This window comes from Protopterus annectens, chromosome 8.part0, assembly GCF_019279795.1.
Source record: "Protopterus annectens isolate FY-2018-M chromosome 8.part0, PAN1.0, whole genome shotgun sequence".
In the NCBI taxonomy this organism is placed as follows: Eukaryota; Metazoa; Chordata; order Ceratodontiformes; family Protopteridae; genus Protopterus; species Protopterus annectens.
Window position 1 is genome coordinate 1434650888 of NC_056741.1, and position 27052 is coordinate 1434677939.

At 45.2% G+C, this 27052-nt stretch overlaps 1 protein-coding gene across 1 annotated transcript in view; it reads left to right on the forward strand.

Moving 5' to 3' along the window:
* Nucleotides 1-27052, forward strand: part of SORL1 (sortilin related receptor 1) — a 5131225-nt gene that overhangs the window by 3466195 nt on the left and 1637978 nt on the right. The window contains exon 31 of the mRNA XM_044081038.1: nt 26622-26780. Coding sequence (XP_043936973.1) covers nt 26622-26780 — 159 coding nt within the window. The remainder of the gene's footprint in view (nt 1-26621; nt 26781-27052) is intronic.

Sequence of the window (27052 nt, forward strand, 5' to 3'; positions counted from 1 at the left end):
AGGCCACCCCAGCAGAGACGCTCTAGTGCACGTTTGGCCCCGGGGACTTCTGTATGCTTTTCCTCCCTTCCCACTGATATCTCAGCTGATACAGAAAGCCATCGCTCAGGAAGCTTCCATGATCCTCATTGCCCCTTACTGGCCTCGACAGGTTTGGTTCCCATTTCTCCACCGTTATGTGTTGGAGTAACCTTGGCATCTGGACCCAGTTCCAGACCTCTTGACCCATCAGTCGGGTCAGTTGCACCACTCCCTTCCTTCTCTGAACCTCACAGCGTGGTTCTTCCAATTCCAACTGTAGCCAGGCTTCCTCTGATATCTCACTCAGTTAGAGATATCTTGATAGCCTCTCATAAATCTTCCACTCGGAAGATTTATCATAACAAGTGGAAACGTTTTTCCTATTGGGCGCAGTCAAAGAATATAGATCCTTTCACTGCTTCCATTCAATCAGTTCTAGACTTTCTAGCCAAACTTTTCCTCTCAGGTTCGTCTCCATCTACCATTAGAGTGCAATTGGCAGCAATTTCGAACTTTCATGTTGGAGTCTCAGAGTCCTCCATTATGTCTCTCAAACTCTGCAAAGCCTTTTTAAAGGGTGTTTTTCTCCTCAAACCACCCATCAGAGATCCTCCTCCCCAATGGGATCTCAACTTGGTTCTGACGTCCTTAATTCTTTCCCCCTTTGAACCTGCGGCTTCATGTTCAATAAAGTTACTTTCTTGGAAAACAATCTTTTTAGTAGCTATCACTTCAACTAGAAGAGTCTCTGAACTCCATGCTCTGTGTAGTCGACCCCCTTATCTTGTATTTCATAAGGATAGGGTGTCCTTACGTACTAACTCCTCTTTTTTGCCCAAGGTAGCTTCACTGGCAAGTTTGAATCAAACCATTGAGCTTCCTGTTTTCTTCCCTAATTATTCTAATAGGTCAGAACAAAAGTTACACTGTTTAGATATTCATCGCCAACTTAGGTACTATTTAGACAGGACCAAACAATTCAGGAAATCTGACCAACTGTTTGTTTCTTTTGCAGAAGGTAGAATGGGCCTTCCAGTTTCTAAAGTGTCTCTCTCTAGATGGCTTACTTCGTTGATTACCCTAGTGTATGAGATAAGATATCAACAGTTGCCATCCAAACCCAGGGCTCATTCAACTAGAGCTTTAGCCACTTCTATAGCTTTCCAAGATAGGCTGCCTATTGATTCGATTTGTTCTGCAGCTACTTGGGCTTCTCCCATACCTTCATTTCTCATTATAAGTTGGACTTGGCCTCTAGAGACCGAGCCAACTTTGGTTCCACTGTACTCAAGAGTCTGTTCCGATAGGCCACCCGGGACAAGGTGCTAGGGACGCAGTCCCATCCAGCAAGAATGAAGGCGAGATAGACAACTTAACATTTAGAAGTTATGTACCTACCATAACGTTCCATGTTAGTTGTCTTCTTCTCGCCTTCTTTCTTGCGTCCCACCCTCCTTCCCCCTAGCCAGGACAGACCTAGAGGAGTTTATTCTTTGTTCCTTATGGAATTTTCTTGCTGGCCTTAGCTTTCAAACGAGATCTGAGGAGTTACCGCCTAGCATTGTGGGATATAGGGGAGCCTCGAGTCGGTGGAACTAGCTCTCGAGCTTTTAGAGTGGCCGAGTCGGAGCCAAGGATCGTCTCCGAACCCCATCCAGCAAGAAAGAAGGCGAGAAGAAGACAACTAACATGGAACGTTATGGTAGGTACATAACTTCTAATTCTGTTTCATTTTCTGAGTAACCCAAATTGACCACCCCATCATTACCATATGGCCCTCACTGTCAAAAGGAGGTGGCCAAAAATTAGATCAGGATCCTGCTTTTTAAAAGAGCTATCTACGAGGTTCCAGTAGACTGGTGGGGGTCCAGGGTTTACTCAGGTTTCTTTTGATTCCTGGAAGACACACGACCTTAGACCAATCGTAAGTCTCGGCGGTCTGAAACTCTATGTCAAAAAAGAGAAATAAAAAAAAGTTCCAGATGGTCACAGTGGAGTGAGTCCTTCCGTGCTTACAGGAAGGGGATTGAATGTGTTCAGTAGACCTTCAGGTTCCTTTTTTGCGCATTAAAGTTTCCAAAGCATCTGTATAGGAGCTAGTTCACTGCCCTGCTGTTTGGTCTTACTGCAGCTTACAGGATGGTCGCTAAATGTATGGCAGTGGTCATGTCTCTCATGAAATTTTGTGTGATCTGCATCTTTCCATATCTAGATGACTTGCAGCAAGTCTCTACCACTAGAGTTATTGGAACAAGCAAGGAGTTACTTACCACAGTTGTGCCTGTCCCTAGGAATATCTTGAACACTGCAAAGTCACAGGTGGTACAGTTGCAGAACCTGGTCTCTATAGGCTTTGTTCTGGACCCTGTGGAAAATAATTTTGCTAATTCAGGAAAGGATGCTTTCTCTACTGTCCATAGTTCAGCACCTTTTACTTCACTGCCCCCCCCCCCCCCCCACACACACACACACATACACATCTTTATCTGTTTTTCAGGGTACTAGGACTGATGGCAGCTAACATCAATCTTGTACTCCATGCAGGGTATCACATAAGGGTATTCCACTGGACCCTCAGAGTACAGACAATGGAACTGGATGATGACATGGACAAAACAGTTTGACTATCCATGATGTACAGGACTCAATTGCAGTGGTGGACACAAAGCTGTAAATTAACAGTTGGATGCCTCTTTTTCCTTACCTTACCAATTGCCACAGTTACCTTGGACACATCTGACCTGGGTTGGAGGAAGGCACAGGGGTGGACAATGCAAGAATCTTGGACCTATCAATAAGTCAGTCTACACATCAGTGTTCTGGAGATTAGGGAGGTCCTCCTTCCAGGACCACCTTCCCATGGGTGTCATAAAGATTCCCATGGAGGACAACAGGTCAGTTGAGTGGTATATCCACAAATATGTTGGTAATGGGTCTTTCCTCACTTGTCAAGAAGCCATGGTAATGTAGGAATGGGTGATCTCACAGCACTTTTTTTTTCTTGACAGATTACTTTCCACTCTGATCAGTTGTTTGATGGAGAGACTCAGTACATACAGTGGATATAAAAAGTGTACACTCACCTGTTAAAATGCCAGGTTTTTGTGATATAAAAAATGAGACCACAATAAATCATTTCAAAACTTTTCCCACCTTTAATGTGACCTATAACCTGTACAGTTCAATTGAAAAACAAACAATTCTGTTAGGGGAAAAATATATAAAAAATAAAAATCTGTTAGGGGAAAAATATAAAAAATAAATAACGTACAATAAGTTGGTTGCATAAGTATGCACACCCTTAAACTAATACTGTGTTGAAGCATCTTTTGGTTTAATTACAGCATTGTCTCCTTGAGTAGGAGTCTAACAGCATGGCACATCTTGACTTGGCAATATTTGCCCACTCTTCCTTGCAAAACCTCTCAAAATCTGTCAGATTGTGATGGCATCTCTTATGCACAGCTCTCTTCAGGTCACCCCACAGATTCTCTATTGGATTTAGGTCTGGGATCTGCCTTGGCCATTCCAAAACTTTAATTTTCTTCTGGTGAAGCCATTCTTTTGTTGATTTGGATAATGCTTGGGGTCATTGTCGTGTTGAAAGGTGAAATTCCTCTTCATCTTCAGCTTTCTAGCAGACGCCTGAAGGTTTTGGTACAAAAGTGACTGGTATTTGGAACTGTTCATAATTTCCTCCACCTTGAATAAAGCCCCAGTTCCAGCTGAAGAAAAGCAACCCCAAAGCATGATACTGCCACCACCATGCTTCGCCATGTCGATGGTGTTCTTATGGTGATGCGAAGGGTGATGTTCATCATGTTTCACTGTTGCAGTCATGACTGTAGGGTTCTCCCCTGCTGGCAGGCAGTCCTCGGTTGGCCAGAATCCCAAAGTCTGGGTCTGGCGTCAGCTGTTCAACCATGCTCCCTTACGTCAGAGCGCCAGGAGTACAAAGCTGACAGCCAACGCCATCTTCTCCAGTCTTTCTTGCCGTGCGGTGATAGCAGTTCGCAAGTGCCGGTCGGCTGACTCCTGACGATTGTTTCTGAAAAACATCAGTCCGAAGACTTTCTTCTCCACTCAAAGCTAAGTACCCCGTTGGGGAAACTTTTTCTTGCTCCAGTCCGATGTCAGAAAAAGTTAATAATTGTATTTCATGTGGGAAGCAAATACCTCATAAGGATTTTCATTCTTACTGTATTCCTTGCTTAGGCCCTGACCACAACGTAGCTTGTTGTCGTTTTTGTGCTAGATTCAATCAACATACAATTAATTAAACGAAGGTGCGATTTTGCTTTTCATTACTTCGGTAGGTGTTTTAACTACAAAATGTCGTCGGATATGGTTCTGGCTACCGGAGTTCACAAATGTCGCAAGGATAAAGACAGGCCTCCGAGGTCCAAATCTGGCGATATCGCACAAGCGGAGCCAGCTTCAGGTTCAGCCGTCGTCAGTGAGGCGCTTTTGCAGCCCCTGTTGTCAGCCATTTCAGAACCGATGGCCGAAACGGACTCTCACGAGGAGCCAACTAGGCCTTTGAATATTTCTATTGCAGGACCTTCGGACAATGCTTCTTCGGATGGGTCTGGAGCCGCTGTGCAGGTACTGGCTTCCGAAGGGGTTTTCAGGCCTACTCAGCTTCTAATAAAGGCAAAGCCAAAGACAAAGGCAAAGACTCCTTCTAAATCAAAGACTGCAACACAGGCCTCTTCTGAACCAGCTCCCAAGTCACAGAAACAGTTACTCAAGATGGCGGAGGACTTACTTACTATGATTAGGGGTTCACATCCCCCTCCAGATAAAAGACCAAGGCAGGAAGTTATTATGATTCCTCTGATCAGGCTTCTGTTTCTTCAGTTTCTTCTGACCAGGAATATTTTTTCCCTCCTTATGAGGATTCTGATGCTGAGGAATCCATTCCTTCAGCTTCTCCCCCTGAAGATTTCTCTTTTGGGGAAACTTTGCATGAAATGAGGGAACATTTCCACTGGGAAGGACAGGAGTATTCAGAATCTAAGAAAAGACTAAGGGATTTTCTTCTTCTCCCCCAACATAGACCCCTGGCTATTCCTCCTGTTTTGGATATTGTGGATGATGCTTTTTCAGAGGCTAACTTAACCCCTGACTCTTTTCCTCCTGCTCCTGTTAAGCCTGATAGATATTACAGGGTTCCTGATTCCCACCAGTTTTTATACAAGAACCCTACTGCTGACCCTGAAACCATTTCTCAGGGTCCTAAGGGAGTTAAGGCCGCTTCTGCCAAAAACCCCATTCCCACTGAAAAGGATTCTAGATCTTTAGAAAGATGGGGCAAAAAAGTGTACACTTCTGCTACTTTATCCATTAGGGCTTTAAACTGTCAGTCTCATATGCTGAAATACCAGCAATTTCTCTTGTCTGTTTTAAAACAAAAGCTTACTTCCATTTCTGCCTGTGCAGATGATAAGGAATTACATGACTTATTGCATGCCACTGAACAAGTTGGGAAGCATGGTTTACACTGTGGATTTGATGCCTTGGAGGCTTCTTGTAGGACTGCTGCCTCCGACACAGTTATTAGAAGGCGTGCATGGCTAAAGGAACAAAATTTGCCAGAACAAGTAAAAGCTAAATTATTGGATGCTCCTGTTCAGCATAATGTTTTGTTTGGATCAAAGGCTGAAGAGGTGATTAAAAAGATGGAGGACAAGGCAAAATCCATGAAAACAGTTAAAGATTTCTTACAAGTACAGCCACCCAGATTTAGCAGGAATTGGCCTTCTAAAAATTGGTCCTTTCCCAATTCAGACAGGCCTCAGAGAGGTAGATATAGATGCTCCCGAGGAAGGCCTCAAACACAAGCTTCTTATAGACCAAGACAGTGGACTGCTTCCACCCCTAGGGGAGGAGAGGACAGGTCACAAACTCTTAGGAAACAGACTCAATGACTCCCTCTGTTGGGCTGCAGGAACTTCTTGCCTGGAAGCCCCTCTCGGAGGAAAACTCTCTTTTTTTATCAAAATTGGACTCGTATAACCCAAGACAAGTGGGTTCTGGATGTGGTTTCAAGAGGTTACAAATTCCATTTTCATACCCTGCCAAGGCCAAGCGGATGGCCAGACCTTCCAACACATCAATGGACAGAGGCCTTAAACCAGGTGGAAGCTCTTTTGGCTATGAAAGCCATAGAACTAGTTCCACTTTCAGAGATGGGACAAGGTTTTTACTCGAGGCTCTTTCTAGTCCCCAGGAAGCAAAACTCATGGAGACCCATTCTGGATCTGTCAGTCTTGAACACCTTTCTAGAGATTCCAAAATTCAAGATGCTTACTCTACAGCAGCTACTTCCAATGCTGTCCAAAAATGCATGGATGGTAACTTTGGATTTAAAGGAGGCATATTTACACATTCCCATCAGGCAGGAACGCAGAAAATACCTCAGGTTCAAGGCTGGATCGAGGCACTTTCAATTCTCTGCACTGCCCTTTGGATTGTCTACTGCGCCCAGGGTCTTCACAAAATGCCTGGCTCCAGTAGTAGCTTACTGCAGACTCAAGGGAATTCAAATTTACCCTTATCTGGATGATTGTCTAATTCAGGCAGACAGCAGGGATGTCTTACTCCAGCATCTAAAATTTGTACAGAACCTTCTCAAGTTCCTGGGATTCTCTATAAACATAAAAAAGTCAAATTTGACACCCTCACAACAGATAACTTTTCTGGGTGCTCCTCTAAGCACCCCAACCCAGATGGCATTTCTGACATCCGAAAAACAATTACAGCTGGCTTCAACTTTCAAAACCTTGGCAACTTTAACTCGGCTATCTGCAAGGAGATTCCTGCAGGCTTTGGGTTACATGGCCTCCTGCATCCTTCTCGTAACATATGCAAGACTACACATGAGGAAAATACAGTGGTACCTAAAAAGTGTATGGTCTCAGCATTGCCACAGTTTAGACATACTGATCTCCGTCCTGCCTTGTCTTCAAAAGGAATTCCTTTGGTGGTCCAGGGCATGTACTCTAAACAAAGGGAAAACCTTCTGTCTGCCTCCTGCCACTTAGATTCTAACCACGGACGCCTCGGATTATGCTTGGGGAGCCCATTTTCAGGGCAACTGTCTGCAGGGCCTTTGGACAAAGGATCAGAAGCACCTGCCTATCAATTTAAAGGAAATGTTAGCCATTCACAAAGCTCTAATGGCCTTCAGGAATCTTCTACAACCAGGACAACTACTGATACGGACAGACAACACCACAGTTTTGTGGTACATAAACAAGCAAGGGGGATCTCATTCCTACCCCCTTTGCAGACTAGCCATGGATCTATGGAACACAGCTCTAGCTTGCAATCTGGATCTTCAAGCTCAGTTTCTACCAGGGAAGCAAAACTTCCTGGCAGACAGTCTGAGCAGAAACCTTTCGAATCCACATGAATGGATGCTGGACACCGAAATATTCAGGATGATAACAGCAGTCTGGGGACGTCCTCACATAGACCTCTTTGCATCCCATCTCAATCATCAACTACAGAATTTTTGCACCAGGACTTTCCACAAACTAGCTTGGAAAGTGGATGCACTATCTTTCAGTTGGAGAAACCTCTCGGGATATGCCTTTCCACCTCTTCCTGTTCTTCCACGGGTATTATTAAAGATCAAACAGGACAAGCCCAAGATGATAATCTTGTTGGCCCCAAATTGGCCTCGACAGTTTTGGTACCCCACTCTGAAAAACCTATGTCTGGAGCCCCCTTGGGTCTTACCACAAACTCCGAACCTTCTGTCCCAACATCAGGGTCAGGTTCTACACTCCCATGTCAGCACTCTCAGCCTGGCGGCCTGGTTAATCCAGGGTCTTTGATTTCTTCTCTCGTACCCAAGCAGGTTATGGATGTCATTTTAGAAGCCAGACGCCCTAGTACTAGAAAATCTTATGCAGGAAAATGGAAAAGATTTTGTTCCTGGATGCAGGCTCAGGATTCTGATCCTCTTCTTCCGAACATTCCTTTAATTTTACTTTACTTGACAGATCTTTTACATAAGGGTCTCTCTTTCTCTTCCATTAAGATACATGCCTCTGCTATTTCCGCTCATTATAATACAGACCCTCCAATCTTTTCCCACCAACTCATGAGACAGTTTCTCAGAGGAGCTAAGAACTTAAGACCTCCTAGATCTCCTCCCATTCCTGCTTGGTATCTCAACTATGTTTTGGAAAAGCTCACCTTGCCTCCTTTTGAGCCTGCTGCCTCTTCTGCCATCAAGTTTTTATCTTGGAAAACAGCCATCCTGTTAGCCCTTACCTTTGCCAGGAGAGTTTCAGAGTTACAAGCTCTTATGGCTGTGGAACCTTATATTATTTTTCATCAAGACAGGGTGTCTTTGAGGACTAATCCTACCTTCATGCCTAAGGTGGTTTCCAAAGTGGCTTTAAATCAAACTATCCACTTGCCAACGTTTTTCCCCACTCCTCAAAATAAAGGGGAAAGGATCTTACATTCCTTGGATGTACACAGACAACTACATTTTTACCTGGACAGAACCAAGGACATCAGAAAATCAGAACAATTGTTTGTTTCTTATGCTTCAAGTTCCCAAGGTAAAGCCATTTCAAAACAGACCATTTCTAAATGGATTGCTCATGGAATCAGATTTTGTTATTCACACCATGGAAAGCAAATCCCAGGGAGTATACGGACTCATTCCACCAGAGCTGCTGCCACTTATACTGCCTTCCTCAGGGGAGTTCCTACCAAAGACATTTTAAAGCTGCAACTTGGAGTTCAGTGCATACTTTTTCAAAGCACTACAATCTACCTCTCTACTTTAAGTCTAGGGCAGGCTTTGCCTCTGCAGTCTTGCAGGGCCTTTTAGCTGCCCCTTCTACTTTATGACCACCTCCCTTTCATTCTGCTTTGGGATTCTACCCTACAGTCATGACTGCAACAGTGAAACACAGTGAACGTAGTACAGTTGTGTACACCTACCATAAATGTAGATGTTCGAGTGTCTTCACTGTTGCAGTCTGGGTTTCCCTCCCTCCTGTCCCCTCTTATTTTTACTTTTGTATGGTTCCTTTTTTCACCATTCTTCTGAGGTATATTTGCAAAGGATATATGGGACCTTTCTCATTTTGGGACTTCTGACATCTGGGGCAAGAAAAACTGGAGAAGATGGCGTCGGCTGTCAGCTTTGTACTCCTGGCGCTCTGACGTCAGGGAGCATGGTTGAACAGCCGACGCCGGACCCAGACTTTGGGATTCTGGCCGACCGAGGACTGCCTGCCGGCAGGGGAGAACCCTACAGTCATGACTGCAACAGTGAAGACACTGGAACATCTACATTTATGGTAGGTGTACACAACTGTACTTTTTTGTGCCAAACATACCTTTTGGAATTGTGGCCAAAAAGTTCAATCATGGTCTCATCTGCTCGTAACACATTTTCCCACATGCTTTTGGGAGACCTGGTGTATTGCTTTGCTAATTTTAACTGGGCCTAGATCTTTTTCTGTGTAAGAAAAGGCTTCCATCTTGCAACCCTACCCCATAGTCCAGACATATGGAAAATATGGGAGATTGTTGTCACATATAGTACACAACCACATAAGTGGCAGTACACTAAACACCAAAAGTGTGATAAGGGACTTAGGGACACAGGTGGACAGTGGTCTCACCTTCGATAATCACATCACCACAACAGTCAAGAAATCCTTCTATGTGGCCCATCTCATCACTAAGGGCTTTTCATCCAGAAAAAAGGAGGTCATTGTCCCATTGTACTCATCCCTCATTAGACCCATTATATAGTGCAACACCCTGTTTGGTATGTACCCCACAAGACATCTGCAACAGTTGGAAAGGCTGCAGAAATTCCTCACTAAACAATCACAGGCCTAAAGCAGATGCCCTATGCTGACCGTCTAAACAAAATCCAGCTATAGTCTGTCGCATATCGTCTACTCAAAGGTGATCTCTGCTTAACATACAAGGCCATGTCAAACGCAGAGCTGTTGGACATGCTACACTTAAAGAAATACCAATCCCACAGAGTCTCATGCTCCAGGGATCTAAACTTGGTCATCACAATGAACAAAACATGCTGGAGGGATAAGTTCCTGTCCCAGAGACTCCCCATACTCTGGACCAGGCTGCCCATACATGTCAAGCAGAGCGCCTCTTTGGCCCTCTTCAAAAGAAACCTTGACAATTGGATGGGGAGATAGGAAATTCACCCCGAGTTCACGTCAGTAACCCTGCTAGACAGGGGACCAGGGAAGTAAATATTCTGGGAATAAATAGCCAGGGGATTGTAATGGCTAGGCTTGTATAGGCCCTAGGGCTGATAGCCTAGTACCAACCTATGAACAACCAGTACTTGCCAGAAATTTCTGCAACTCCTTCAGTGTTGCTGTAGGTCTCTTGGCAGCCTCCCTGACCAGTTTTCGTCTTTTTTCAACAATTTTGGAGGGACGTCCAGTTGTTTGCAACGTCACTGTTGTCCCATATTTTCACCACTTTTTGATGACTGTGTTCATTGTGTTCCATGATATATCCAATGCTGTGAAAATTTTTTGTGCCCTTCTCCTAATACCTTTCAGCAATGAGATCCCTTTGAAGCTTTGTATGCTCTCGGCGAACCATGGCTTTTGCTGTAGCAGTCAACTGAGTAAATATCAGGAAAATCCTACTAGGGCAGCTGAACTTTATTTGGGATTAATCTCTTTAATAAATTGCAGGTATTTACCCAAGAAGACTGAATGTTGTAATTAAATCAAAAGGTGTTTCAACAAAGTATTAGTTTAAGGGTGTGCACGCTTATGCAGCCAGCTTATTTTACATTTCTTATTTTTTATATTTTTCCCCCAACAGATTTGTTTGCTTTTCAATTCAGTTGTACAGGTTATAGGTGGGTCTATATTACAGTGCTGAAACGCTGTAACAGATATGAAAAGACTGATAAGTATTCAGCGAAATCCATTTCTGCGATTTGTTGAAAACTTGTCGGGCAAACAAATACTTGCCCCCCAACACAACAAAACTAATTTTACCTAAACCAAACCCACCCATGTGGGGGGCTCTGCCCCCCCCCACTAAATATACCAACTCTGAGATCACACTACAGTGGAGAAAAGGATAAAATTGTGTAGTTGGCCAACTACATCTTTGCCCTGTAAGAATTCAGCAAATTGTGGAAATGGATTTCGTTGAATACGTGTCGGTCTTTTCTTATCCACTGATGTTAAGTTGTCTATCTCGCCTTCGTTCTTGCTGTTTGGGATCGGAGCCGATCCTCGGCTCTGACTCTGCCATCTTCTATAGCTCGACAGCTGTTTACTGGCTCGAGGCTACCCTTTATCCCTTGATGCCTAGCGATAGCTACCCCGATCTCGTTTGCCGCTTCAGCTGCGAGGTGTCGTTTTTCTGGCTCAGGCTTGTATAAGTTTTTTATAGAACGTTCTTACCTTTTAGTCTGTTTTTTTTGTTAGTTAGTGTTTAATTGTAGCATTCCTTCCTTTCCTTGTAGAACTCGCTTAACTTAAAGAGTTCTCCCCCTCCCCCCATCCTCTTCTTGTCAGGTTAGCCATTTAGGTTAGAGGCTTTCCTTCTACCTTTCTTTCTTAGGCTAGCCATTTAAGTTAGAGGCTTTCCTATCTAAAAAAAAAAAAAAAACACCCTTTAGCTTTAGTCTGCTAGTATAGTGTATTTTTGTGTAGACTGTATTTTGCTTTGATAGCTATTGTTGTATTTCTTGTTTCCTTTTTCTAGGATGTCAAAGGAATCCAAAGTGTCTGGGTTCAAGAAGTGTGACTCATGCTGTCAAAAAATGTCTCTGACAGATGGGCACACTTCTTGCGTCTATTGTTTAGGCGCCGTGCACCTGCAGGACTCTTATTCTATCTGCCATGCATTTAGTCCAGGAGTTCTGCGGGAGCGCAAGAATAAGCTTATTCTTAGGGGTCTTTTAAAGCCCAAGGATTCACCGGCCAAGACCTCTCAGCCTGTGAAATCCCCTAAATCTACCAAGCCGTCAGCTCCAAGTTTGGAGCCGTCCTTGGTTCAGACTCTACCTTCTACTTCGCTTCTGGCTGGCACCGATAAGACTATCTCCCCGTCGGCTCCATGAGAAACTTCGGAGCCACAAGAGGCTGAGGTCCCCTTCCTTGGAATCGATACATTCGGCTCCTCGGTCTCCCCTGCTTCAGAGCGAGCGCAGTCACAGATCTTCTCACTCCTCTCGATCCTCGAGGCTGTCGGATCACGATGTGGAGAGAGTGGTCAGTAGGTTGCTAAAGTCGCAGGCACTTGCCAAGATGTTGTCCAGCCCTCCTCAACAGGTGTCTGCTCCGTCCACTTCTATCGATGTTCCTCCTCCGACTCCTTTGAGTTCGGAGCCGGAGTTCATTGGGGTTCGAGTGGTGGAACTGTCAGCTCCGATAACTCTATCTCCTTCGGTTCTGTCGTCTGCTCTGATCCCCTCGATGGTGCCGTCCGTCGAGGGATCTGGGCACCGGGGCTCTGTCATTGGCTCCGAGGGGGCGAGTGGCATCGGACCCTTGTCCAACCCTGTTCTTCCTCTCAGAGCTTCGGCGCAGGTGAACTCGGCTTCTACATCGGCCTCGGAGCCATCTCCCTCAGTGCGGAGAAGGATTCTGATTTCCTCAGAACCGGAGCCTTCTCTGCATCGTGGCAGGGATGCCTTCAATGTCATGAGTGTGCTGGCCACTGACTCAGCTCCACTATCGGCCCCACTGACTCCATCCCCTGAAGTGCTTATGACAACCTCTGCTCCTCCTCCAGACCCCAAGCGTGGGGAACCGGCGCTCAAGGGCACCCTATTGGGTGTTTCCTCTTCTTCCGAGGCCTCCCCCGATCATTCAGAGCCCCCTCGTAAGAAGAAGTGCAAGAGGAAGCACATTGACTCCCCTGAGTCTGTCACTTCGATACAGACTTAGATGAATCGGAAGGGTCCCTGAGATCCCCCTCTGAAGATGTTTCCTTTTCGGACATCCTAGAAATGCTTAAGCAGAGGGGGAACTGGAATCTCCCAGCCCCTACCGAGGATGAGTCTGTATTCCTGGATGCTTTCGGTTCCCGACCTTCCACTTCCTGGGTTTCTCCACCTTTTGATCCACCTATGGCAGTGGTGGCTCGAAAGGCTTGGTCAGCTCCGGATACAGTGGAACCAACTCCGAGGAGACCTGGCAAGTTCATTTCAGCTCCCCATGATAAGCCATTCCTTACCAAAGGTGTTCCTGTTGATGCCATGGTGATAGCAGCAGCCACCAAAAAAGAGTTAGCGGAGACCTCTTCTTCTGTCTATCCTCCTAACAAGGAGTCTAGGGCCGTGGACAGATACGGGAAGCGAATGTTTGCTTCAGCGACCTCCTCTATGAGGTCACTGAACTATTTATGCCATTTTACCCGGCTTCAAAGGGATCTCCTTAAAGAGCTCAGAGATACCCTTCAAGATCCATCAGCTGTGGGGGCTCAAGCTAAAGTAGCTTCCTAGCTGGCGACGCTTACTTCTGTAGTCAACTCCTCCATGAGGCTCATTTCCTGTGCAGCCGATGGAGCAAGTAGAGCCACAGGTACGGGTGTGGCCCTTAGGAGGCATGCATGGATGCGGCTGTGTAATTTTGTGAAACCCTTTAGAGTGTCATTCACCAACACCCCCTTTGATGGTGCCTTTCTTTTTGGACCACAGGTGAATGACACTTTGACTAGGTGTGAGCAAGAAGGCGAGACTCTCTCTGCTGTGGGAGTCCATTTTTCCACTCCTTCTAGACCATACCCCAGGGGTCAGAAGAGTGGTAAAATGTGGTTCCGAAAATCCCAGGGAGCCTCACCTGACACACGTAGTGATTTTTCCCCCAGGGGCAGAGGGGGAAATAATAACAGACGCCGCCCTCGTGGCAGAGTGGGTCCGCAGAACCAGGGCAACAGAGAAGCGTTCTCTGATAAGCCCTGAAGGGTTGCCCGGCTGCTCACGTCAGGAGGCAGTCGGGGGAAGACTTTCACTGTACCCAAACGCCTGGCAAAATTTAATGCAAGACAGATGGGTACGGTCCATTGTATCCGGAGGTTACAAAATTCCCTTCTGTCCAACCCCCCCTTACCGTCAAGGAAATCCCTTACAGATGTTCCACCCAATCTGAAGGACCAAGCAGTAATAGAAGTTTCAAACCTGCTAGAAAAAAAGGAGTCATCCAGGAAGTCCCGGCAGACCAGCACGGATCCGGAACTTACTCAAGGTTCTTTTTTGGTGCCAAAAAAGACAGGGGACTGGAGACCAATTCTGGATCTCAGCAGACTAAACAGGTCTGTTCAAAGAACAAAGTTTTGGATGGTCACGCTACAGTCCATTCTACCCTTTCTGGGTCAGGAAAATCGGATGTGCTTGATAGATCTTCAGGATGCGTACTACCATATCAAAATGGACAGGTGCTCCAGGAGATTTCTTCGCTTCCGGCTGGGAGCCAGTCATTACCAGTTCAGAGCTCTGCCCTTTGTTCTCACCACAGCCCCCAGGGTGTTCACCAAATGTATGGCAGTCTTCACGGCTCACGTGAGACGTCGAAGATTCCAGGTGTTTCCATATCTAGACTGGCTCCTCACTGCTACTACCAGGCATCAACTTATGCAAGCCAGGGACTACACAATCACAATCTGTTCCCAGCTAGGCATTACAATAAACTTTGAAAAATCTGCCTTGTTGCCCTGTCAATCTATCACGTATATAGGAGCAGACTTAGACACAAGGAACATGTCCGCAAGTCTACCGCCAGAAAGGGTGTCTACAATTTGCCAGCAAGTACAAATTCTAATGCAGAGCAAAAGAATCCAAGTCAGGTTCGTCCTTCAAACTCTGGGTTCTATGGCAGCAGCAATTCTTCTAATTCCACTGGCCTGCTTTCACATGAGGATCCTTCAGTGGCTTCTGTTCACACAGTGGTCTTTCCAGCAGTTGCCCATGTCTCACATGATCATGATTACAGAAGCATGCAAAAGGCACCTTTCCTGGTGGATGGTCTCCCCACTAGTGACTCAGGGCAGACCCTTCATTCAGCCCCATCCAGTTGCCACAGTGACCACAGACACCTCCCTGATAGGGTGGGGGGCATTATCAGGGCAGGACAGTCCAAGGCACTTGGCAGCCTCATGAGTACCATCTGCACATAAATGTCCTAGAAATGAGAGCTGTGCTCCTAGCATTGCAAGCCCTTCAGGACTCTCTTCCTTCTGGGACCATTGCAATTCAAACAGACATGTCAGTGGTGTGGTACATCAACAAGCAGGGCGAAAAAAGTCCTACCCCCTGTGTTGAGAAGCACTCAGACTCTGGCAATGGGTGATTTCCTCCCATTTTCTGATTGGACCTCCCAGGGGTGTGCATCGCAATGTCATAGCGGACAGGCTCAGCAGAGCTATTCTCATGCCTCACGAGTGGTCTCTGAATCAGGAAGTTGCGGATCTTATCTTCCGCAAATGGGGACAGCCTTGCTGCGATCTTTTTGCCACCCCTTTCAACAACAAATGCAACAACTACTTCTCCCTTCTTCCGCTTTCAGGTCACTCACCCAGAGATGCTCTAGTCCACGATTGGCCGCAGGGTCTTCTTTATGCCTTTCCTCCGTTTCCCCTGATTCCAAAACTCATACAGAAAGCAATATCGTTGGGCTGCAAAATGATCCTCATTGCCCCCTACTGGCCTCGACAGATATGGTTTCTGTTCCTGCACCATTACCTTCTTGATCAGCCCTGGACTCTGGATCCGATTCCAGACCTACTGATTCATCAGTCATGCGGGTTGCATCAATCCCTCCAGACACTCCAGCTCACAGCTTGGTTGCTCTACTTCCAACCTTAGCCAGGCTTCCCAGCATTTCCCCAGCTGTACGTGAGATCATTGTCTCCTCTCACAAGTCCACAACTAGAAAAACTTATGCTAGTAAATGGAAAAGTTTTTCTTGTTGGGCAGAGGCTAGGAACATAGATCCCTTTTCAGCCCCAGTCCATGAAATTCTGGATTTCCTAGCACAACTTTTTCATTCCTGGTCCGCTTCTGCTTCAATCAGGGTTCAATTATCTGCTATTTCTAATTTTCCTGTTGGTTTGTCGAATTCAAACATTATGTCTCATAAGCTCTGTAAAGCTTTTTTGAGAGGGACTACTCTCCTTAGGCCTCCAGTGAGAGATCCCCCTCCTCCTTGGGACCTTAATTTGGTAGTAACTTCCTTAACTCTGCCCCCCTTTGAACCAGCAGCGTCCTGCTCTATTAAGTTTCTATCTTGGAAGACACACTTTCTGGTAGCTATTACTTCAGTCAGACGCATCTCTGAACTTCAGGCACTATGTGTTTGTCCTCCATACATAGTTTTTCATAAGGACAGGGTTGCTCTGAGGACTAATCCTTCGTTTCTTCCGAAAATCTGCTCAGAAAATAACTTAAACCAATATATAGAACTTCCTGTGTTTTTCCCCAACCACACCAACAAGGCAGAGTACAAATTACACCAATTGGACGTTCATAGACAATTGCATTTTTGTGTGCACAGGACTAAGGAAACAAGGAAGTCTGACTAACTATTCCTTTCCTATGCTCTAGGCAAACAAGGTCATCCAGTTTCCAAGGTGACCTTATCCAGGTGGTTGTCTCACACGATTACCTTCATCTACCAATTAAGGAATAAAGCGTTACCTATTAAACCGAAAGGTCATTCTACTAGGGCCTTGGCCACCTTTGTAGCCTTCCAGTCTAGTTTGCCCATGGATTCTATCTGTGCAGCTGCTACGTGGGCAAATCCTCATACCTTTATTTCTCATTACAAGCTAGATATGGTCTCCAGGAGCAGAGGTGACTTTGGTTCCACTGTTCTGAAGAGTCTGTTCCAATGAGCCACCCAGGATTGTAGGTGCTAGGGACACTGTCCCAACCAGCAAGAACAGCGAGATAGACAACTTAACATAAAGAAGTTATGTACCTACCATAACGTTCCATGTTAGTTGTCTTCATCTCACCTTCTTTCTTGCGTCCCAACCTCCGTCCCCCTGTCCTATTGGACCGAGAGGAGTTCGGGCTTTCACTGGCTGAGTGTTCTCTGGTTTGTTTCCTCTACTGACTTAGATAGTATGACAGGTATTCTCCCTATTTGTTTGGACAGGTTTATTCTCCGGCTATGTCTGGGGTTAGCTATTTCAAATGAGATCTGGGTAGCTATCGCTAGGCATCATGGGATAAGGGGTAGCCTCGAGCCAGTAAACAGCTCTCGAGCTATAGAAGATGGCTGAGTCGGAGCCGAGGATCAGCTCCGAGTCCAGCCAGCAAGAAAGAAGGCGAGATAAAGACAACTAGCATGGAACGTTATGGTAGGTACATAACTTCTTTTTACTGCATTTCAACACCATAATATAGATCTGTTATAGGTCACATTAAAGGTGGGAAAGTTTTGAAATGATTTATTGTTGTCTAATTTTTTTATATCACAAAAACCTGACATTTTAATAGGGATGTGTACACTTTTTATACCCACTGTACATTCAATGCACTCTCATAAGGGGTTCCTATACCCATGTGACAGATTATTTCCTTTCAGTTGTGGAAGCATGCTGTGACCAGTTTGCATTCCTTTCAGACACAAAATGCAAGTGACTTCTTTGCCGTCTGGAATACTGTCATTGCTGGCATTACAGTGGTGGCTGCCCAGTCTTCTGTACACTTTATATCACTTCCCCTAGTCACAAGTTTCTTAGAGAAAGTCAGGTTGTGCAGAGACACAGTGATTGTCAAAGCCATATTCTAGCCATGACAACTGTGGCCCCCACTTGCTTTACCAGCATCTTAAGACAACTCCTCTTCTAGATCTCTGTCCCACCATTCTGGATGGCTTCCACTAGACTTTCAATTTCTATAGCTAACAGCATGGTTTCTCCAATTCTTTTGACAGCTTGGAACCCTTTGTACTCACCTATGGTGGTCCAAATTCTTACTGCTTCTCAGAACCCTTCCACTAGGAATCCTTACCAGAGAAAATGGAATAAGAGCATCCCCTGTGGGCAGCCTAATGGAAGTTTTGATCCCATTTATGCTCCAATATCTTCTGTATTGCTATTCGTCTTTTTAGTTTGATGTGGGTTCTAACTTCTCTATCAAAATGCACCTGACAGATTTTTCCAATTTTATTCCAGGTTTCAGTCTTCAGATTTTGGCATCACATGAGGTAAACAAGACCTTCCTAAAAGGGGCATTCATTGACAAGGTTAAACAGTGCATGTTGCATGTCTTGACCTGGCAAAGGCATTCGATACAATACCCCATTCAGGCATTGTTAATAAACTCTGAGCTAGGCATATATCCTTACATAATTCACCAGATTGCAGGCTGGCTCACAGTCAGGACCCAGGAAGTCAAGATCGGTGAGTTCACCTCAAAGAGACCAGTCACCAGCACTCCACAGGGCTCCAAGCTTAGCTTGATGTCCTTCAAGGATGCATCTGCAGTCATAACATATGGGTTGTCCTGCCTCAGGCAACCCTTCAGTCGGCCGTATTCCAAAGTCTGGGTCTGGCCTCGGCTGATGTCGCACTTTCCCTGACGTCAGAGCGTCTGGGGTATAAAAGCATCAGCCAACGCCATTTTCCTCAGTCTTTCTTGCCGCGTGGTGCCCGAAGCAGAAGCAGTTCGCAAGTGCCGGTCGGTCAGCTCCTGTGATTCAGCTACCGAAGACTTCGAAAAAGCTAAGTACCCCGTTGGGGACTCTTTCTCCCCTTGACCGTAAATCTCTTCAGGATCTGGTACATAACTCACAGCAGGTTAGTAATCATTTTTTGCAGTGTGGTTATGATGCACTGGAAGCTTCATGTAGGTCAGCTATGACTGGGGCAGTTATTCGTAGGCATGCCTGGTTGAAGGAACAATCTTTACCAGACCATGTTAAAGCTAAACTCCTGGATGCTCCAATGGAAAAACAAAAATTATTTGGTTCCTCGGCTCAGGAGGTCTTAAAGAAGTTTGAAGAAAAGGCAAAATCTGTGCAAACAGTTAAGGACTTTCTGCAAGTACAACCACCGAGAGTCAGCAGAAACTGGCCTACTAAGAATTGGTCCTTTCCAGACTTGGACAGATCCCAGAGGGGCAGGAACAGGCGTCCCAGAGGCAGAGGGCAAGCTAGAGGCTCCTACAGAGGCCGTCAGTGGCAGCCTACCAACCAGAGAGGTAGTGCAGGAACAGCAACAACAACTACTACACCTGGACAGACTCAATGACTTTCCTTTGATTCCGCCGACCAGGGCTCAATTGGAAGCACCATTGGGCGGAAAGCTTTCTTTATTCTCAAAAAACTGGCATTACATTACAAGGGACACATGGACACTGCAAATAATAGACAAAGGATACAGGTTCCACTTCCACACTTTGCCAAGAAGAAACGGAATGCCAAACCTGCCACCAAATCAGAGGGCAGAGGCTTTAAAGCAGATCAACAACTTAATACAAATGAAAGCCATAGAAAAGGTACCTCTTTCAGAACAAGGCCAAGGATTTTACTCCAGATTATTCCTTGTTCCAAGAAAGGAAAATCAATGGAGGTCTATTCTCGACCTGTCCGCACTGAATACTTACCTCATTGTGCCAAAATTCAAGATGCTGACCCTACAGCAACTTCTTCCCATGCTGGGCAAGGAGTCTTGGCTGGTGACTCTAGATCTCAAGGAGGCATACCTGCATGTCCCTATTCGGCAAAGTTGCAGAAGACACCTAAGATTTCTTGCAGGATCAGAGCATTATCAATTCTCAGCATTGCCCTTTGGCTTATCTACTGCGCCCAGAGTATTCACGAAATGCCTGGCATCAGTAATTGCACACTGCAGACTTCAGGGGATTCAAATCTACCCATATCTGGACGACTGCCTTATACAAGCGGACAACAAGAAAATTTTGATAAAGGACTTGGACTATGCCATCCACCTATTACAGGCCTTGGGATACACAGTCAACATCCAAAAAATCAAGACTTGTTCCATCCCAAATGATAACCTTTTTGGGTGCAGATCTAGACACAACCACCCAAATGGCCTTTCTCACAGAAGAAAAACAAAAACAACTTCCGGATTACTTCATGAATCTGACAAGACAAACTCAGCTAACTGCAAGGAAAATCCTGCAGGCCCTGGGTTACATGGCATCCTGCATAATTCTGATTCCACAAGCCAGGCTGCATATGAGAAAATTACAATGGTACCTAAGGACTGTATGGTCTCAGCGCAGTCACAGTTTGGAAACTTTGATACCACTCATTCCTTGCCTTCAAAAGGAATTCCTGTGGTGGGCTCAAGCCTGCCAGTCCAACAGAGGGTTGCCTTTCAACAAACCAAAAACAAACCAAACCATCACCACGGATGCTTCAGACCGAGGATGGGGAGCACACATGGAGGACAAATGTATCCAAGGCCTATGGTCTCAAGGACAGCTGCGCATGCACATAAACCAAAAGGAAATGCTGGCAGTGATGCACGCAATCGAGGCCTTCAAACCTTTCCTCCATCAAGGCCACCTGTTAATAAGGACAGACAACACCACAGTCATGTGGTACATAAACAAGCAAGGAGGCACGCATTCCTACCCTCTATGCAGGCTGGCCATGAATCTATGGGAACTATGCTTGAAACTCAGTATACAACTACAGTCCTAGTTCGTGCCAGGGAAAGACAATACACTGGCAGACAGCTTAAGCAGAACTACCATGGATGCGCACGAATGGATGCTGCACCCAGACATCTTTCTACTCATAACACAAGCATGGGGAAAGCCGGACATAGATCTGTTCGCCTCGCCCCACAATCATCAACTGAAGACATTCTGCTCAAGGACATACCACCCACAAGCTTGGAGGGTGGACTCTCTCTCTTTCAGCTGGAAAGCTCTAAAATTCTATGCCTTCCCACCTCTCCCATTAATGTCCAAGGTTTTACTGAAGATCACGGCAGAACAGCCAAGAGTGATTCTGATAGCTCCAGACTGGCCAAGGCAGCACTGGTACCCACTATTGAGGAGCATGTCACAGACAAAACCGTGGCCTCTCCCCCTATGGCCACTTCTTCTGACGCAGAACAATTTCAAGACCATGCATCCCAATTTGAAAACATTGCAGCTAACTGCCTGGAAAATTCCGTAAACCCTCCTCAGAGTAAATTATCACAGAGAGTAAAGGACATTATTATGGAAGCTCGTCGGCCTTCCACAAGGAAGACATACTCAGCAAAATGGAAAAGATTTCTCATTTGGAACACAACAAAAGGCTTAGATGTGACAGTGGCGAGCATGACACATATTCTGGAATACTTAGCAGAGTTGTTCCACAATGGCCTGTCCTATTCTTCCATTAAGATTCATGCCTCAGCAATTTCAGCAGATTACAATGTTGATCCACCTATCTTCTCGCATCCTGTCCTCATACAATTTCTGAGAGGAATCAAAAACATCAATCCTCCAAGGAAACCTCCTCTACCTACTTGGGATCTCAACTTTGTGCTGGAGAAACTAACACTTCCTCCCTTTGAACCAGCAGCATCGGCGGATCTGCAGTTTCTGTCTTGGAAAACTGCATTCCTTCTGGCCATAACTTCAGCAAGAAGAGTGTCTGAGTTACAAGCTTTAATGGCAGTAGAGCCATTTCTTATCTTCCATCAGGACAGAGTTTCACTGAGAACCAATCCTACTTTTATGCCAAAGGTGGTATCTAGGGTATCCTTGAACCAAGCTATTCACTTGCCTACATTCTTCCCAAATCCACAAAATAAAGGGGAAAAACTTCTACACACTCTGGATATACACAGACAACTACGCTACTACTTGGACAGAACTAAAAGTTACAGAAAGACTGACCAACTCCTTGTAGCATATGCTGCTGGGGTACAAGGAAAAGCAATTTCCAAACAGACAATTTCAAAGTGGATAGGAAATTGCATTCAATTTTGTTACTCCTTTCATGGAAAGACGGTTCCTGCAAACATTAGGCCTCATTCCACGAGGGCCACAGCCACCACTACAGCCTTCCTAAGAGGGGTGGCTACCAAGGACATTTTCGAAGCTGCTACATGGAGCTCCGTGCATACATTTGCCAAACATTACAATTTACCTTTATACTCCAGATCCAGAGCAGGTTTTGCTACAACAGTCCTGCAGGGTATCTTAACTACACCATTCTTAGTGCCTCCACCCCCAGATTGGCTATGGTATTCTACCCTTATGTTATGACTGCAGATGCATCCTTGAAGGACATAGTACAGTTTTGTACCTACCATAAATGTAGATGTCCGATAGGTATGCATCTGCAGTCAGGTTTACCCTCCCTCCTTCCCCTCTGTGGTATTCCTAGGGTGCTTACCCCTCCATTAGCTAGCTGGGGGATCTGTTATGGTGTATTTGTATATATATGTATATATTTTGGAAAATGTTTGGAATTTATTGCATTCCTCCAAATTTAGCCTTCCTAGAGGGCACCTGGCATCTGGGGCAAGAAACACTGAGGAAAATGGCGTCGGCTGATGCTTTTATACCCCAGACGCTCTGACGTCGGGGAAAGTGCGACATCAGCCAAGGCCAGACCCAGACTTTGGAATCCGGCCGACCGAAGGGCTGCCTGAGGCAGGACAACCCATATGTTATGACTGCAGATGCATACCTATCGGACATCTACATTTATGGTAGGTACAAAACTGTACTTTCCTGTTAGCCTCGACTTACGAGAAGTAGGTGACAAACATTCAAGGCCCCTGTCTCACAAAGTTTTCAGATGGCTGTAAATTGGGAGCTATTATAGATTCCCCCTTAGGCATCAGCAACTTGCAGGAGCGGTTAACACAGATCAATGACTGGTGCTAAAGCCATAACCTCAGTCCCAAAAAATGCATTGTAATGCCCTTTGGGAAACTGTCAAACCCAAGTTAATTACTCAGTCGATAAACCATCCCTAAGAGTTGACCCAGTAATAAGATGTTTTGGTACATATGTAGATAGCAATCTGGCCTTTGATAAATGCATAGCTAAGGCAGTAAGAAAGTATTCTATGTCACCCACTTTGTGGATCAGGGTATGGTGTCCAGCCCAAGGAAGTTATAGTAATTCTCTACTCGGCTCTTGTCAGACCCACTAAGTACAATGTTCCCTTTGGCATGCACATAACTAGACACTTAAAGCAGTTGGAATGCCCACAAAGGTTTCTCACCAGAAGAATTCAGGGCATAAATACCTGTCCTACAGTGCTCGCCTAAAGGCTCTGTCTCCCTATTCGGTCTCCTACAAGCTGCTAAGAGGGGATCTTTGCCTGGTTTACAGGGCTTTCTCAGATCCAGCCCTAATGGATCTGATGCACATGCGCAAAACCAGCAGCACCAGATACACTAGTTCCAGACATCTGAACTTCACTTGTGATGTGAACAAAATGTGCTGAAGGGACAAGTATGTGTCCCAAATGATCCCTGTTCTATGGAATAGGCTCCTCATACACGTAAAACAGAGTTCATCCCTGACACTATTCCAATCATAACACCCCTCCCCCAACAATTTGTTTAGTTACCTCACTACTAACATGCCTGCCCCCATACCCCCTATTGTATTATATTATAGCATAGTCATGCTTCCTCAGTGACACAGGATCTGCTGAAACCTCTATTTATCCCTCTTTCTTCATTAACCAGTATACTCAGTATCTCAGATTTTACCCCTACTTCTCTTTTATGTTCTTTTCTCCTCATTAAAACCATATATTTTCCTTTTTCTGTATTCTGTTCTTTATTTTATTTATCTCTTTTATGTATTTTTCCCAACAGCTAACCTTGTGTGTGTTTTGACTTTGCATATGGGTGATGCAAGTTCATAGGAAGTTACTAGGCTATTGGCCCTGAGGCCCTTATAAGCCTAGCCAAGAGTTTAGCCCATGTTTAGACAAGTCAGCACCCAAAGCTCCTGTCCATCAGGGACACAGGTGGAATTCCAGGGGTGTATTTTCAGTTTCCCATCCAGTTATCCAAGTTGTGCTTAAAAAGGGATAATGAGGTACTCTGCTTGATGTGGAGAGGGAGTCTATTCCACAAATGGGGAAGTCTCTTGGGCCACAAATCTGCCCCGCCAACAAGTCCTATTGATATCACAGACCAGGTTGAGGACACGTGGACAGGTTGCTCGAGAGGAGCTTGACTTGCAGATATGCAGCAGTCCCATCAAGGTGGGGTCTGAGATTGCTTTGTATGCCAGACAAAGGTCACCTCTTAAGAGTCTGTATGAAACTTAGTAGACGGACAGGACTTTTAGCCTATCTGTGTAGGGTAGATGTTTGAGGCCCTGGATTCTCTTGGGGAGGAACCTCTGTGGTCTCTCCAGCTGCTGCATGTGCTTTGCGAGGTACATGCCGAAGGGGCCCATTGTACTCAATAATTGCCTTATAAGGGAGGAATACAGGGGTGTTATGACCTCTTTGTCCCTGGATGAGATATCCTTACTTACGAGGTGGGCCATGTAGAAAGCTTTCTGTACAACAGAAGCAACATGGTGATCAAAAGTCAGGTTGCTATCAACCTGGGTGCCCAAATCCCTCACTACTGATTGTGTACTTAGGATCCTGTTATTAATGTGATAATATGTGGGGACGTCACTCTCCCCAAAGAGGATGATTATTTTTGGCATTCAGCTTAAGGCCATGTTTATGGCACCAGTTATTTGTTTGGGTGAGACCCTCTTGGAGGACGTCCACATCACTCGGGGAATTGAAGACTGCGCCCAGCTTGCAGTCATCTTCAAACTTGGTCAGCCATAGCCCACTGGTTTTGGCCTGCACCTCAGAGAAGTATATCCCGAATAACAGAGGCCTCAAGACCGATTCCTAGGGTATGCCGCTCATTATGGGTCTACAGCTGGAGGTGGCTTCATTTGCTTTCATTAGTTGGGTTCTACCAGTGAGCCAGTTTGCTACCCATCTGGTAACATATGGATTGATACCTTGTTGAGAGAGTTTATCTACTATGCCCGAGTGGGAAATAGTGTCGAAGGCTTTGGCCAGGTCAGGGTAGGAGGTGTGCACCATCTTCCCCTTGTCCATGGCTTTGGTGACTGTCTCAAAGAAGTTGACCAGATTTAACAGACATGACCTCCTCTTGACAAAGCCAAACTGTGTGGGGTCAAGTGTTTGGAGGTTGCCGATGTCCCTGTTAATGAGGTCCATGATAATCCGTTTCATGGCCTTGCAGATAAGGCTAGTTAGGCTGATGGATCTATAATTTCCCAGATCAGTGGACACTCCACCTTTGTGTAAAGGGATGACAGTGGCTGTACTCCACTCGGCTGTGACAAAGCCGGTTCTCAGGCTTTGATTGAATAGGGTGCCTAATGGTGCTGCAGGTTCATGCCTGAGTTCATGTAGGATGCAGCCTGGGATGTTATCAGGCCCCATGGAGTCTGTATTTTATGCCTTTGATAGGATAGTGATGACCTGTTCCCCTAGAGGTAAGGGGCGGGGAGTGGATGTCCTCATTTACTGATTGGGGGGACAGAGGGGAGAAGTTTTTGCTGAATCTGTCAGCCAGTAGATTGGCTATATCCACACCATTTATGTATGTGGTGTCCTGCATTTGTGTATGTGCTGTCCTTGACCACCAGTTCTGAACAGATCTGGATGCTTCTTTTGAGATTGCGGACATATGTGAAGAAGGCCTTATGATTGTCTCTGGCAGATGTGGCCAATTTGGACTCGAAGTTGGCTTTAGAGGATTTCACTAGTGCTCTTATTTGCTTGTTCAGGCTAAGAAGAGATTGCTTCCAATTGGGCACCTGCTCCTTCTTGGTCCTGGACAGCAATGTTTTCCTTTTGTTATGTAGTTTATTTATTGCAAATGTCCACCAGACAGGTTTACTCTTCCTTGCAGAGGATGATTTTGTCCCGTTGGGTATTCCTGATTCCATGCATCTATATAAATGCACATATAGTACTTTGGTGTAGATTTGGACATTGGTGCCAGTTCCTGCAGTGAGGGAGGGGGCTATGAGCTGTTTATACCATCCTTCAAGAGGATGTAATCAGCTTTGAAGAATTTTTTTTTTACCCTAGCTAGAGGTGGGTCAGGGGAGATGGTGATTCAAAAATGACTGCTTTATGGTAGGATCTTGCTAGCGAGGATGATACCGTAGGGGTGCTGCAGTGGTTACTCATGTTGGTTAATACCAAGTCCAAGATATTATTGACTAGCTGTTCCAAGGCCAAAAGTTGAACTTTTTTTTTTATACATTCTTATGCATGTATATATAGTAATGCAGTCTGGTTTATTTATCTGATTATGTTCATTTCATGTTGTAATGATGTAAAAATTGTACGTTATTCTATTGTTATTGTACCAGCAAAGATTGTTGTATGTTCACCTTTGACACTGTAATTGACTATGTATGCATATTACTGTTATTTTAATATTTTACTGCTTATTAATATTTTGTACTTTTGCAACTTATGTCCCCAGGCCTCTGCTGAAAAGAGGATTTGCTCAGTCACAGTTTCACTGTAAACAAATGCCAATAGGTAAATACATTAAATAAATGTTAGTTTATTAAAATAATGCTTTTCATTGTGTTACAGATTCATCAGTGGTGCTAAATAGCACACAGGTTCCTATGTTATGCCCTGCTAATAAATTTCGCTGTAATACTGGGATCTGCATCACTGACAGTTGGGTTTGTGATGGATTCAATGACTGTTCTGATGGTTCTGATGAAGAAGGGTGTCCTACTGCTTCAGGTAATTGCCTTATAGTAGTTGTCCCTCTGCCAAAATGGCCGTGCAAGACAGACTTTTTGCAATCCGCTGTTAAGACAACATTTCTGATGTTAGCACCATGAAATGTACTGTATAAAGAAGGAATCGTATGGTGGTGGTGTATTTATTTGTATTTTTTAGTATAGGTTATCATTCCCAAAATACCTCACTTCTTCAGTCCCACAATTTTACTTAGTTCCAATTCCAAAGACATGCATCTGGAGCATTTCTCCCCGGGCCTCCGCTGAAAACAG